Below are 15016 nucleotides of genomic sequence, written 5' to 3'. Positions count from 1 at the left end.
AACCGTGCCTGCGACCAATATTGTGGTGCGCCTTATGTGTGTGTTAAACGCAGAAATAGCACCCGGAACTGTGACTGCGCCTTATAATATGGTTGTAAAAATACGGTAACCTCGGGCAATCAAGTGGTAATTATTTGTCCTCCACTCCATTTCTAAGCCGTCGAAAATCAGGGTTTTTCCTGGCTCAAATTGAGGCGGAGGTGGTATCATCTTGACTAGATATGGGCGATTACCGATACCAGGTATTGGCATAGGTGCCGATACCAGTCTTATTTTAAGGTATCGGTACTTGCAGCGGTGGCCAATACCAGTATCGTCCGCCCTCCTGAGGCCGTTTTATGATCAATAACTAGAAATTAGAAATTATACTAATAGAAAGTTGCCATTCAAATATGCAATTCTAAGGAAAATAATATATTGGGATATATAGATCTTTCTTTAAAAAACATTTGTCATTTTTGGGTGGGGAATTTTATTTACTAATGCTCTCGGTATTTGACATCAGTATCGGTGACTACTCAAGTCGAGTATCGGTGTTGTGCCCAAGTAAAAAATGGTATCCCCTGCCTTATTAATTTTACCACAGAAAAGTGGAGATTCTTCGAAAAGGTTCCTTGTAAATAGGAATTTAAACTTCAAACATCTGGAACAAAACCGAAAAACAATAGCGTTCAGTCGTCTGATGTATGCGAGTGAGTGTTTGCTTTTCTTTTGCTTCTCCGCAATAAATACTTTCTTTCTTGTTACAAAAGCTCGTTTTTAAAACTGAAAAACACACGTGTGTTCGTCATGTATTTATTAAAAAACGTGTTGTACCCGCGGCAGGGATACAATTAGTATTTTTTTTACGGGGTTAAGTACTTTGGCACAACATCGCCATTCCCAAAGTTGGAGCCATAACAATGGGCTGTGGGAGCGCAGAGGATCCGGGCTGCGGCTCGCTGGAGTGCTCATTCGAGGCAGCGCCGTGTGCCCTTGCGATTTAAAAAAAGATTGGCTAAGAGACCAAGAATTGGTAAAAAACAAACAAACAAACAAATGACGTATCCGCTTTAAAGGCATAATCCGACGGATTTGTTTTGGTCTGTCTGAGACGATTCTCGGCGGAGAGTAAACGTTTTCCCTCCAAACAAGTCGCGGAAGCAAGCCGACTGTCAGTGGCATATGCAATTATTACTTTCCAAACCCGCGCTCCTGATTGGTGGACTGGTTTCACGCTTGTTCCTGGTTGGCTGCTGTCCTCAGGTTCCTCGGGCGTTAGTTTTGAATGTTGTGTTTACAAACAGCAACATAAATCTATTAGACCATACCTTTCAAGGTAGAAAAGCGCAACAGCGCTCCCGGCTCTACAATAAAATTAGCTGTTTCATAAATATAAATTGATATTTAAAAGTGCTTTGTTGAGTTTGTCACTTTTTACTCACGACTGCCACCCCTGGCCTAAAGTGTAACTGCAGCCTCTGTTTCAAGCTTGTGCATGGTGCACGTGGGAGTACGTGCGGTCGAATAAACTATTCGTTTTTTTTAGATTTCTTGGAGTCTGAGCTGAAGTTTCCCCCCACAGCTCCGTCCTAATTGTGTCTTATGCTAACAATAAATGTCCGCATGGACGTGTATGACGTCACCTTATAGGCATCTGGGAAGCTATTCCAGTCGTCTTTGGCCACTAGGCAGGGTACACCCCAGGGTACTGGTTGCCAGCCAATTGCAGGACACACATAGACATACAGCCTTTCACACTCACAATCATACCTAGAGACAATTGAGTGTTCAATTAACCTAGCACGCATGTTTTTGGAATGTGGTAAGAAACAAAAAGGGAAAAAAAAGATCTGCTTTTAAATTAGGGGACAGGGAGCAGATGAGGACGGTGCAGAGGCAACTGAGGAGGAAGATCAGAGAGGGGAAGAGTAGCTACAGGAAAAGGATGGAAGAACAACTGCAGCACAATGATGACAGCGTCTGGAGGAGTTTGAAAACAATATCTGGACACAGTCACCTCAGACCTGTGTGGGACAAGGATCAGGAGTGGGTGGATGACTATAATAGTTTTTTTTAATCAATTTGACCAATCATCAAACACGCTCCCGACCAAACCAACACTGCTGCAGCTTCCTTCCCCACCTACTCAGAGGACCCTCTCTGTATCCAGTGTGGCCTGCTCTACAGCACAGGTTGAGAACTGTCAAGGCTCAAGAAGGCTACTGGTCCGGGTGGCTTAAGCTCAAGTCCAGCCAGATCTCCTGAGGGACAAACTGGAGCTCAAGGGATTTTGCCTTCAGCTAACAACATGGGTTCTGAACACCGCCGACTTCTCACACCACACGACAAACTGTCACCTGCAAAAGTTCTCGGACGACTCTGCCATCGTTGGTCCCATCAACAATGGACATGAGACAGAGTACCGAGAACTAAACAAGAACTTTGTGGCCTGGTGTGAGGAAAATTGCCTCCAGATTAATGCCGGAAAAACTAAGGAGCTGGTGGTGGATTTTCGCCTGACTAAAGGTAATTTAACCCACCCCCTTCCGGTGAACATCCAGGGAATAGACATTGAGATAATGGACTCTTACAAGTACTTAGGTGTTCACCTTAATAGGACTGAGTAGACGACACCTGCTATGTAGACTGAGGTCCTTCGGGGTGTGGAAGGACTTATTAAGGACCTTCTATGACTCTGTGGTGGCCCCAGTCTTATTTTACGGTGTGGTCTGCTGGAGCAACAGCATCTCAACTGTGGAGGGGAAGAGACTGAGCAAATTGGTGACGAAGTCGGGCTCTGTTCTGGGCTCCAGTCTCGAGACGGTAGAGGTGGTAGGCAACATGAGAATGGTGTCAAAGCTGCCATCTATTCGGGGTAAAGCCTCCCACCCCCTGTGCGGGACTGTTCGAGCCATGGAGAGCACCATTAGTGCTAGGCTTCTTCACCCATGCGAAAGGAAAGGAAAGGTATCGAAGGTCCTTCCTACCATCTGCTGTTAGACTTTACAATCAGCTGTACGCTCGGTAGACCATTGATGTCGTGTGATGTGATGTTTTAATTTCAAATTGAACAATGTGATGATGATGATGATGCCATCCGTTTGCCCTACTCTGTTTCTCTGTTTTTATTTAACTATAGGCTACATAAATATTTTTTGTGATGCATATTATTTATATATGATGTGTGATTCTGTATTGCTGCTGGTAACGCTGTGAAATTCTCCTCTGTGGGATAAATAAAGGTGTATCTTATCTTATCTTAAAACCCACGCAGGCACAGAGCACAGAACCTGCAAACCACAAACACGAAGGCCGGAGCCCGGAATTGAACCCGCGACTTCTGAACTGTGCAGTGGACGTGCTAACTAGTCAAAATATTCCATTTGCAGTGCTCATGCGCACTGGCGCACCGCTTATGTGCATCCCTGCCTTTATGGTCCCCCATTGTTTATTTCACCTCACTGTGTTTGTCTTGTTTGTGCTTATGCTGCTGTTCCGTGTGACGTTGTAAGTACATTTGAGTTCACATTGGTGAATGCATTCAAGCTTGACGCCGGAACTGCAGTGACTGTATGGAAACGCGCCACTAGAAATACTCAGCTCGCATTTGGTCTGCCCGCAGCATAAGACTATACAGTGTTTTAACAAAGCAGGTTCCAGTCAGAAACAGCCCCTAACAAGGAAAGATGGTGCAACACTGTAAACTATAAACATATGAACACAATAACGATTGTAATGAAATCAAATGTTTTTGTTTTTTTATTTAAAAAAACACACTCACACACTTAAGTTGGGGCATTCAAAAGGGAATGTGCTTTACGTTGTAACAACGTGTCACTGAAATATAACTATAAAGTATTGACAAAAATGTGAGGGGTGTAGTCACTTTTGTGATATACTGTATGTGTTCTTAATTTTGGATGCATTTTTCAAATCTAATTAGATGACAGGGAGAAAAAAAAGTTAAGTCTTCATAAACCAAGGGTGTAATGAAATTAAATAAATCCAAAGCTTGTTACTACACAGTTTTGCATAGTTTTACTTTACTTTTTGTTTCACAGTTTACATTTGTCAATCCCGGCCTTTGACCTTAATCTCCATAATTTTTGGATCCTTAATCATTGGGCATTAACTTATTTCAACAATTAATGTGATAAAACTCCACATTTTACAGAAGATTTTTGTTGTTGTTGTAGAGGATTTCTGAAAGTCAATGTCATGATAGATATAGTGTATACATGTGAACTTTTATGATTTAAAAAACACCCTGATGTGTGAAGACATACACTGTCTAGTCAACGTAGACCTTCTGTAACCATAATCTAGTTCTTATGTTAACAACTGTACTGTTTTTTTGCCCTCATTTTCATTCATCTCCATTTTCGTTTCCCTTTTTTGCCTGAACACCCGTTGTTTGAAGAAGCAACAGTCTTCCGTTGTGTGTTGTCAGGATCACAACTATGGTGCACCCCCTCCACCCACCCCACCCGCTTCCCCGCTCTCTCAAAGCATCATTCCTCGAATGGATCTAAATGGCGTGGTACGCAGTTCCCGATATATCCAAACTACAGAGGACAACTCAGCAGACAGTGATAGCTCCTCAGAGGAGGATGGTGCTATAGCCAGCTGGTGTCACTGTACTCGGATGCCAGACGGCTTGCTCATTAAATGTGACAACTGCAGGTGAGCCATGGATAATGTGCCCTGTCTGTGTGGGAGCATGTTTTGTTAGCAAGCGGCTCCAAACATTTCACATTCCCAATTTGATAAATACATGACAAACAAAGGACATTAATTTGTCCTAATGATTTTACTGTTTGCAAAACCCTTCCCATATACACTCCATTCCAAAAGTACTGAGCTTGATGAATATGAGACAAGTGATTGACATGTGCTTTAATTTCATGGTACTGGATCAGATACCCAACTTTAAGGTACCTTTTGTTTCAACTCACAAAGGTTAGGTGTTAAAAAGTGGTTAAAATAACCAAGAATTTAACAACCGGGCCCAGGTAGACAGCAATTGACAACATTATGAGATCAGTAAACAAAGACACAAAAGCAACTGTCATAACATCCATAAGATGGGAATGTATCAATCCTGTTCACAGAAAACATTACGAACAAAAGTCTAAAGGCTACACTAAAATGCAAACAACTTATTCAGAGTATTAAGTAAGTCGGAGTGGAATTTGCAGAAAAATAATGAGACAAGCCTAAACAATTCTGGAAGTTTTATGAACTGGTGAAACAAAGATTTCAACCAAAGTGATTTGTAGATACTTATTATAAATAATAACCGAAAACATGGCAAAACAACAAAGGAGCTCTTCAAGGTCAAGAAGTGTAAGTGTGTTTTAGACTAGCAGCCAGTCTCCAGACTTAAACCCAACAGAGTGTGTAATTACCTGCTGAATAGGAGACTGAACGAAGAAACACCCCAAAACAGACAACTGAAAGAGGCTGCCGTGAAAGCCTGGAAAAGCATCACAAAAGAACACCTAAATATTAAGTCTTATTCACTTTAATCTATTTGAAGTCCATATTTTCCAATACTTTTGCTCAGCTAAAAATTAGGTGTTTCATGAATAATGCTATATTCTAGGTTGTTTTTGACTTCCAGATGTAAATACATTGAAATTTCCTGCTGAAACTTTGATAATGATGTATTTTCTCATATTATTTGTCAAACCCAAATGGGCAAAGGAAATTTGCCTCACTGTTCCATTACTTTTGCCGGGTTTCTTATAATTTAAAGCAAGATGGCCGCAAATAATCTCTTAATTAAATGAATTTTGAATTAAGGCATACAACCCTATTATAGAGGAAATATTATTGGTTTATGGCCACTTCTTTGTTTTTAATTTACTGTAATTTCCCTTATATCCAAACTACTACGGTAATAATATGTATTTGTAATGTTGTTTTGGCCATTCTTTTGTTGCAGAGGACTTAATGGAAGGAAAGGAACAGATGCTCAACACAGGAAAAATGAAAATGTCTCAGGTATTTGACTTGGTTTCTTCACCTCTTTCAGTTAAGTTTCTGTATCTGTTACGAAGATTATAAGAGCCAAATCATATACTTGTGCTTTTCTGGTAGCTGGAGAGAGCAGTGCTACAGAGAGTGGTGATGAAGAGGTGTCACCTTCCACTATCTCTTACACTGCCACCCAGCATACACCCACCAGCATCAAACTTACTGTCAACAGAGTCAAAAGAAGTAAATCTAAAAAGAGGAAAAAGAGCACAGAAAAAGTCAGTGGAACACCAAAGGGCAAGAAAGTCAAAGTATGCAAAATATGTCACGTTAGTATTTGCTACATCTCTTAATTTTTTTTATTTTTTTTAAAGTATACATTTTTAATTGAAAGTATTTTATTTATTCTCCAGGCATTTAGAGAGGGTTCTCGGAAGTCTATGAGGATGAAGGTATGACTGATATATAGTGTAGATAAAGTGTGGTTTGTATTTGTGCAACAATTAGTTTCATGCTTCTTTTCATTTTAATTTCATTTCATTCAAGAACTCGACAACAGAAGCCAGTGTGCTGGATGAGAACACAACAGAGGGATGGGAGAGTAGAATCCGCCAGTGGACAGACCAATATGATGAGGCTTTAGCCAACCAATACAGCGCTGATATCCAAACACTGCTCCAACTTCACCGCACTGCCAGTACTACTGTTGGAAACGCAGAAAGTGGACCTATGAGCCTTCCATCCACAACACCGACCTCTGTCGACGTCATGGACACTATCAATCGCACTGAGCTGGCCTGTAACAACACTGTGCTCGGCTCGCAGATGCAGGTTGGCCCAAGAATCGTATTCATTAACAATGTTTAACAATAGGGTGGACTCACGCGGGTGATAGGGACTGGCTGGGGCACCAATTGTCACAATCAGCATAGGATTGACACCCATTATAAAATAGTTTTTGGGGTACAAATACAAACTTCAAATAAGCATTTGTTTTCCTACTGTAATTGTGAACATTTAACACATTGATTTACAACATATATACAGTATGTATGATGCTTCACTTGAAACTTTTTGTTGTTGTTTGTAGCTGCAGTTAGGACGTGTAACACGTGTGCAAAAACACAGGAAGATCCTTCGGGCAGCCAAGAACCTTGATCCGGACATCCTTATTATTGAGTATCGAGGGAAGGTCATGCTCAAGCAACAGTTTGAGGTCAACGGGCATTTCTTTAAAAAGTAAGTGTGAGTTTGCACAGTACTTCACAAAAGTGAATACACCCCACATCTGAAAAACAATTGAATATCTTCTCAGTACACGATAAAATGGAAATAAAACACTCATATAATTTATAATTATGTACAGCTTGTATAGCAGTATAGATTGAATGAAAATGACTCAAAACACAGCCAATATTGTATAAGTAGCTGGCACCACATATTTACTTATTCAGACATTCAAAGCCGTTGCTTTACCTGCTTGGGTGAACCATACAGATTTATGTACCATGGATTAGTGCTGTTAAAGTTGGTGCTTTGGATTAGGGCTGTCACTATCGAATCTTTTTTAAAGCGATCCTATTGATTATTCCTCCAAATAATTCGACCCCCATATTTTTTCCCACAGATTTTCTTTCTTTCTTTATTTTTTGTTAATCCACAAAATGTCATGGTCAGTGTTTTGGTTTGGTTTATTCGTCATGTTTTCCTTGTGTGTGTCACTTTGTTAATGTTTCATCAAGTTTTATCATGTCCTCCTGTGCTTGTCATCCCGGGCCCTGGTGTCACCCAATCAGCTCCCCAAGCCACCTGTGTCTTGTCCAGCTGTCTCTCGTTGTCTCATTACTATGTGAATTTAGGCCCTGTTCACACACAAAAAAAATCTCGTACACACAGAAATGTATCAAGACACGCGTGTGCCCAGACATACGCTAAGGACGTTAAACAGCTGTAATGTATAGTCTGAAGTTGCTCAGTAGCACATCCACATGGAGTTAACAGAAAGCGTAGAAGAATCAGCGAAGAAGACGAACCAGAACCAATCTGAATATATTGGGTATATGCCACGGAGGAGGCGGGACTTTCTGGTTTTCACACGTCAGCGTTGTTTCCGTTCCCTATTTGCGACGTGTGGGCCACGTCCCAGTTCTTGCGCTTTTGCCTTTGTGCCCCTCGGTCGGTTGCGCGTTCCCGTCGACAGGTGCGAGTGTGTAGTGAGTTGAGACGCCCGATGAGCAGGAGCACGCGGTCAGGGGGCGCAGGGATGGGGGTGCGAGTGTTGGAACGCAGCCATCAGTGGCCGGAAATGACGCTGATGTGTGGAAGTCGGAAGTCCGTCCAATGCTTTTGCTTCATTCGAAAAGAGTTACCACAACAAGCTGCCCTGTTGTATATGCATGCAATGGTTTTCTCGCATCTGTCATATTACGTTACAGCATGGTCACAAACACCCACCTCCATTTTGAAGCCAATAACTTCTCTGTATAAAAGGGCAATTCCTTAAAAAATAGTGACCACCTCCGGCCCTAGAGCCTACGATCTGAATATGTCTAATCTGTACGTATTCATATAGTTAATACAGTAGTCTGCTCGCGACATGGGCGGAGTAAGATGGCCGCCCTGTCGCTTCAACGGCTTGCACGGGCGTGTATGGGCTATCGGCTATACAGTAATAGATACAGATCAGTGAGACGAACACAGGAGAAGTGACAATGGCGGGTGATTCAAGTATAACAACATCATGCTAAATATTTTGCTGTAGAAGCAAGCTAAGGAGGTTGCGCAAAACGATTACGACATGACTATCTGTCATTGATGTTGAAAGACTGGCGGTTCGCGCGCAGCCACGCGAGAATTAAAGCGCATGCGTCATGAAACTACGACAATGTGTCCTCATCGAGCTGCGACCACTACGTCATCACTGGAAGAGTATGCCGCATCTGATGTCCACATTGGAAGGCACGGGGGCGCGTTTTGAAATCTTTCCACTCTGGAGCCAAAGGGAATTGGTTTGAAGCTCCGGACAAACTGTGGACGAACTGCCCAAATGTCGAGAAACTTGTGCGGATACATTGAAATGAGTTTTCGTGTTGATGGGGCCTTAGTTCCCTGCATTCTTTCAGTCCTGGTTGAGTCGTCGTCGTTGTCATCCCCTTGTCATGGTTACCCACGCTACTGGTGAACGAGAATGCGCTCGCCTTGGCTGCTTGCCTGGTTGGGTGGGCCTGTTGTTGGCGTCCAGGAACCGATTTACCAATTCCAAATCATTGGTACTAGCTGCAATTTACACACAGACATTACTCAAGATTAACTGAGCGAGGAGTGTGCAGACCTAAGTCTGGGATTGATAACAATATGAATCAATCATAATCAATGTATAGGACTGATGCGTATAGTAAGAATCAATGGGTATGGTTACTAATAAGCCATGGCTTCTACCCATCAGCCCTTCTTTCGGATGTCAATTTTGCAAATGATATAATGTGATCGATGTAACCTGTAATATTGCGTCTGAAAGGAAAAAAAGAAATGAAACAAAAAACCTTTGTTCCTAGTCTTTAGTTAAGCCTAGTGAGTATTTGTTCGCACTTCTTTTGGACTTTATTGATTTCATGTTTTTGGATAACTGGTACATGGTTTGCCTTTTTTTTTTTTGATTTAACGACCCTTTTTTGTGCACCTCTGCCTCCTCGCACCGCTCCCTGCAATTGGGTCCACAACCACCCCTCAATGTGACACTAAGTTGAACGTGAGTTGAATTGAGTGGATATACTGTAAATCCACTCAATTCACCGGTACGTGGATAAAACGTTTTGAGCACCATATGGTGTACAAAGCACTATGCTGTATACATTCAGTACATTTACCATTTGCATTTGTAGATTATGATGGGATCACATTAGACACTTGAAAAGCAAATTTTCATGTCTTTTAGGCCCTACCCTTTTGTACTGTTTTACTCCAAGTTTAATGATGTCGAGATGTGCGTGGATGCAAGAACCCTTGGAAATGATGCACGCTTCATTAGAAGGTCCTGCACTCCCAACGCTGAGGTAAATTATTAATTGAGCTTATTATGACCTCATAGGTCGCCTTCTTGTTTTATCTCTGTTTAGTTCCCTAAGTTCTTAGTTGGTCTTTTTTTTCATGAAATGTATTTATTCCTTTTTTAGGTGCGACATATGATCGCTGAGGGTATGATACATCTGTGTATCTATGCCATCTGTCAAATCACAAAGGATGCTGAGGTCACTATTGGATTTGATTATGAGTTCAACAGCTGGTCAGTACTGCTTCTCACTAGGGGTGTGAATTGCCTAGTACCTGGCGATTCGTTTCTTATCACGATCCATAGGTCACGATTAGATTCGATACCGATTAATCCCGATATGAATCTATAAATTGAAAATGTATTTATCTGAAAATTCAGAGCCACTGCATTTAACAAACAGGTCTGTTGCATGTTTGAACAGCATAAAATATGAATAAAATATTAAGGCTTAATGTACCATTAATATAACATTCTTCCATGCTTAATGTGTGAATCCTAACTCTAAGTAAGACTTTTTGTTTTCCATAAAAAATGATTTTTAAAAATCGATTCGGCCGCATATCGAATCGATTTGAGAATTGCGCGCTGTAATATCACGATATATTGCCGAATCGATTTTTTCTAACAACCCTACTTCTCACTGTACAATACACTTTCCACCCTCAATGAATTGATTACAATTTTGTTCTTTGACGTTTCATAACTCAGAAACAATACATTTCTTGGGTGGGTAGATGCGAGCTAGCCTATTCACTGGGTAATTTACTGCCTTTTATTGGCATGTACTCCAGTTAATACAAACCTTCTGTTCTTATATCAATCCATCAGTAATTATAAAGTGGACTGCGCTTGCCACAAGGGAAACCAGAATTGCCCTGTGCAGAAACACAACATGAGCCCCAGGGAGAGCTTGCCGTGTTCCCCCTCAATACCACCGCCCGCTACTTTGGTTGGTGCTGAGACACGGCAGAGAAAGGCACGCAGAAAAGAGCTGGAAGTTTGTCCAGATAGCAACCAGGCTATCCAGCACCAAGAAGCCAAAGAGCTACAGGGAAACGGTGATGTAGAGGTATGTGGCTGATAGTGTTTTTTTTCTTGTATATATCTGGTGAACATGAAGGTTAAACAACAAAGCAGTCAAGTTCCATTGCAAGCATTAATTGATTAAATGATTGATTCAATCAGCTTCAGTCAAAAAAAAAAAAAAAATCCCAATGTTTTGCAGATAAAAAAGCCAACTGAAGGTGAAGCCGCAATTTATTAACTCATTTGCTCCCCAAAAACGTATAAATATGTTCTATTTTATATAATACCATGCTCCCAAAGACGTATTTATTTAAAAAGTAATAATAATCATGCTAGAGCATACAGAAGGCTTTGATGCAGCCTCTGAACTGAAGAGAATGGAAATAGTAGTTATTACAAAAACAGCCAGCAGGTGGCAGCAGAGTACAAGTGATCAACCAGGGCCGTGTTGCAAAAAGCTATCCCCCCCCAGTTTCAAACAGATTTGTGAATAATAATGAAACTTAGCTATAGTCTAATGCTAATTTTTACAAAATGGAATCATATAGAAATATACTTTTTTCCCTAATGAAAGAAGAGACTTTAATCTTTCTTTTGGTACGTTCCATGTTTTTATAGCAATAGAACACAATATTCTGTGGGCCTTGCCAAAAAAGGGAGGCGTCCAGGTTATTAAGTTAACTTAAAGTGGATAGCTTTTAATATTTGGTGGCATAACGCTTATTTGCAATAACTGCATCAAGCCTGCATTGACTTTATCAGATTGTTGCAGTCATCATTTGAATTACTTTTGTAAGCCTTTACTATATACTATATTTAACTAATTCAAACCCTAAACCCTGCACTCCCAAAAACGTATTTTTATGTTTTTTTTTTTTTTTGGGGGGGGGGGGGGGTAGCGCATAAGAAGGCTTTGATACAACTTTTGACATGAAGAGGTCACTTAAAACAATGGTATTTATTGCAAAAATCGGCCAGAAGGTGGCAGCAGAGTACAAAAGATCAGCCAGGGCCATGTTGCAGCAAGTTTTCAACAGTTTTGTGAATAATGATGAAACTTAGCTTTTTTCTAATGCTAATTGGACCATCGGAGGTGTGTCAGGCAGAAATGCCAAGCAGGTACAACTACCTCTGCTTGCATATGGTTTCTCTGGTCCGCCGGTGACTACTGTGAACATAGCAGTTGGCATCCAGGAAAGACTGGAGTGCTGCCAGTCTGGCTGATGGCGTGAAAGACCGCACCAGGGGTGGAAGGGCTAGTTGCCTTCTCCACACATCCGGATAATTGGACACCCAAGCTATTTACAAGCAAGTCAAGAGGAAAACAGCCCATTGGTCCTCCGAGAGGTGGCATGGAGGATGGACAAACAAGGACGGATAACACGGTAACAAACCATATGGAAAGGAACAAAAGGATCCAGAGACATTGCTGCTGTGGATGGAATAAAGTAACAATTTAGTCTGCGCATCCACCAAGGGAAGACAAAGTGTGTTGGCAACAGCCAGTCGCAAGCTTGCACTGCATTAGTAGGTCAGACAAAGAGGCATCACAGCCAGGTTGAGCACCACAGTGCTAGTTAACCCTGCATTGTGGTTGGAACAGAAGAGGAACACCAGGCTTCCAGGCAGAACCCACAGCAGCAGCAGAACACCCCACAGCAGGAGAAGAGCACATCAGGCATGGAGCAGCAGAACTGCCCACAGCAGGAGAGAAACATCACAACCACTGAGCATGTAAGAGCGCCTCCAGGTAAGCATGTACAGAAACCCCAACTCATGTGGCCAAAGGCCAGCGACAGGGAAGCATGGAAAAACTTCGATGAGAACATATGCACCATTCTTCAGAACGTCCTAAAGGGGAACCCAACCTCCAAACTGAACATCCTCAGCCATCTCATCCAGGAGGAAGGGAAAAATCAGTTTGGAGACAAACCTCCAAAGAGGCACGTTACCAAACAAAGCAGGAGGCGAGAAAGGGAAATTTTCCAGCTGGTAAGAGAGCAATGCCTCCTGTGTAAGTTATGGAGGAGAGCCGAGGCTGAGGAAAAAGAGGACTTGAAGGACTCTGGAACAGATCAAGGAAAGGCTTAAACACGCGAGGAGAGCTGAAAGGATAAAGAAGCAGACAAGCCGCAGGGAGAAGGCAAGGACATGCTTCTTCCGGGACCCCTACAGATATGCTCACAGCCTCCTGGAGGAGAAAAAGACCGAAATGCTACAGGTTACTAAGCAGGAGCTGGAGCAATACATCAAAGACCAGCTGAGGGACAATCTGAGAGCCGAACCCCTTGGATCCCCAGGCCACATACCCCGCCCACCTGAGCCCTCCGCAGAGTTCGACACGTCCCCACCCAGATGGGCAGACATTTTCTGATCATTTTCATAATTATTCCACATTGTGTCGTTACCAGATACACGCCTTTGCTTTGTGAAAATCCTTTGCTTGTGTTTTCTGCAGAACACCAGTTACCCTCAGATAATAACAAATCACTCTGTTTTCAAACAGCTTCTAAATGCTATGACACAGCAAATTATTTTTTACATTATTTGCGCAGTATGGAATTCGACTAAGTCATAGTATTTCAAAGTATTTAAGTTAATAATTATTTAATTATTTAATAAATTATTCCAACAATTTTTTTGTATGCTCACTATTACATTTCATTTGTATGCACTGTGATTTTAACTTGTTGTATTTGTTTAGTGCCCAAAACAGTTAGCTTTGCTTTGTTCAAATTTAGTGATAATTTATTGACATTAAACCAGTTTTTCAGTGTCGTCAATTCATTTTCAAGTATTCAGTAGCTTGTGTTCAATGTTTAGACCAGCACAGTAGAGAATATTGTCATCAGAAAATAACATATTTAAAAATTATAGAAGCATTTAATTTACCATTAATATATAATATGAATAATTTTGGGTAGTTTTCAGTAGTATACTATAATAGAGTGTAAACTTGTCCAAAAAAATATTGGTCTATAAATACATGCCATCAAATACGTAGTACATGTGGACAAAACTCTAGTGTTTTCTAATAACACCGAGGCTGTGTGTCATATAGTAAGGTTAATTCTTTATCTGCTATGTGTCTGTTATTAGGGACAGCTGGATGACATGAAGCTAGAAGAGGCTAAGGAAGGAGAGGTGGATGAAAATGGAATTGTCACCTGCAATAAAAAAGTATATTCAGTTGTTCCCATTTAAGTTATTATTTTGATTATTGTTCATGTTGTGTTTTTTTTTTGTCATTATTCCACAAATTTTGTTAAACTTAGTCTCTGATTTCAGTCATTGAACAGTCTGGAAAAGAGGCGAAGAAAGACGGGAGCAGATGTAAAGGAGGAGGGTGTAGAAACAGATGAGGGGACAAGAACCACCCCCATATCCCATAGTACTGGGGTAGGCGTTAGCACACGACGTACTACCTATATCACGGTCAGTATTGTTATTAAAAATCTTAGATTTTGTCTTTTCTATACCCCATATTAAATGACATTTTTATTTTCCATAGGAAGCACTGTCTGTTGAAGAAAAGCCCTCATTACCAAATCTACCTGCCCCATTTGCCCCTCCTAAACCTGCACGCTCTTCTAAGCCTCGTCCCAAGAGCCGAATGTCTCGGTACCGCTCCAGCTCATCCCAACGTGCCAGGCGGCAGCGTCAAGCGCTAGCCCAGCAGGCTGCTGCCGTAGCGGCAACAGCAGCAGAAGCAGCAGCTCCTTTAGCTGAGCAAAGTGCTGGTCTTGATGAGGAGGGTCCTCATGGCCCGTATGGTTCTGAGTTGTGCCAAGGGGACTGTGGGCTGGCCACTGGTCAACTTGTAGAGGGAGATGGCCAGGGTTTTACCTGCATAAATAGAGGCAACTTGCGTTACCTCAAGACCAAGAAGGTCAGAGAACATCATACTTTTAAGTTGTTTAAATAATTCCTTGTGAAGCAACAGCATTACACACAATTTGGCCCAGTAGCATATGTTCA

At 41.6% G+C, this 15016-nt stretch overlaps 1 protein-coding gene across 12 annotated transcripts in view; it reads left to right on the top strand.

Moving 5' to 3' along the window:
- The window catches only part of setd5 (SET domain containing 5), a 75254-nt gene that overhangs the window by 42914 nt on the left and 17324 nt on the right, over window positions 1–15016 (top strand). For 6 of the 12 annotated variants that reach the window (XM_077572568.1, XM_077572566.1, XM_077572571.1 and 3 more), the window contains 12 exons: window positions 4403–4665; window positions 5930–5988; window positions 6085–6290; window positions 6375–6413; window positions 6508–6792; window positions 7052–7200; window positions 9896–10013; window positions 10134–10243; window positions 10841–11081; window positions 14138–14218; window positions 14327–14473; window positions 14550–14927. In XM_077572568.1, coding sequence (XP_077428694.1) covers window positions 4505–4665; window positions 5930–5988; window positions 6085–6290; window positions 6375–6413; window positions 6508–6792; window positions 7052–7200; window positions 9896–10013; window positions 10134–10243; window positions 10841–11081; window positions 14138–14218; window positions 14327–14473; window positions 14550–14927 — 1974 coding nt within the window. In that variant the 5' untranslated portion in view covers window positions 4403–4504. The remainder of the gene's footprint in view (window positions 1–4402; window positions 4666–5929; window positions 5989–6084; window positions 6291–6374; window positions 6414–6507; window positions 6793–7051; window positions 7201–9895; window positions 10014–10133; window positions 10244–10840; window positions 11082–14137; window positions 14219–14326; window positions 14474–14549; window positions 14928–15016) is intronic. The other 6 variants (XM_077572569.1, XM_077572563.1, XM_077572567.1 and 3 more) reach the window with 4 other exon arrangements.

This window comes from Vanacampus margaritifer, chromosome 8 (genome assembly GCF_051991255.1).
Source record: "Vanacampus margaritifer isolate UIUO_Vmar chromosome 8, RoL_Vmar_1.0, whole genome shotgun sequence".
In the NCBI taxonomy this organism is placed as follows: Eukaryota; Metazoa; Chordata; class Actinopteri; order Syngnathiformes; family Syngnathidae; genus Vanacampus; species Vanacampus margaritifer.
Note: the sequence above shows the minus strand (reverse complement) of the source record. Positions and strands in the feature narration are given on the sequence as shown.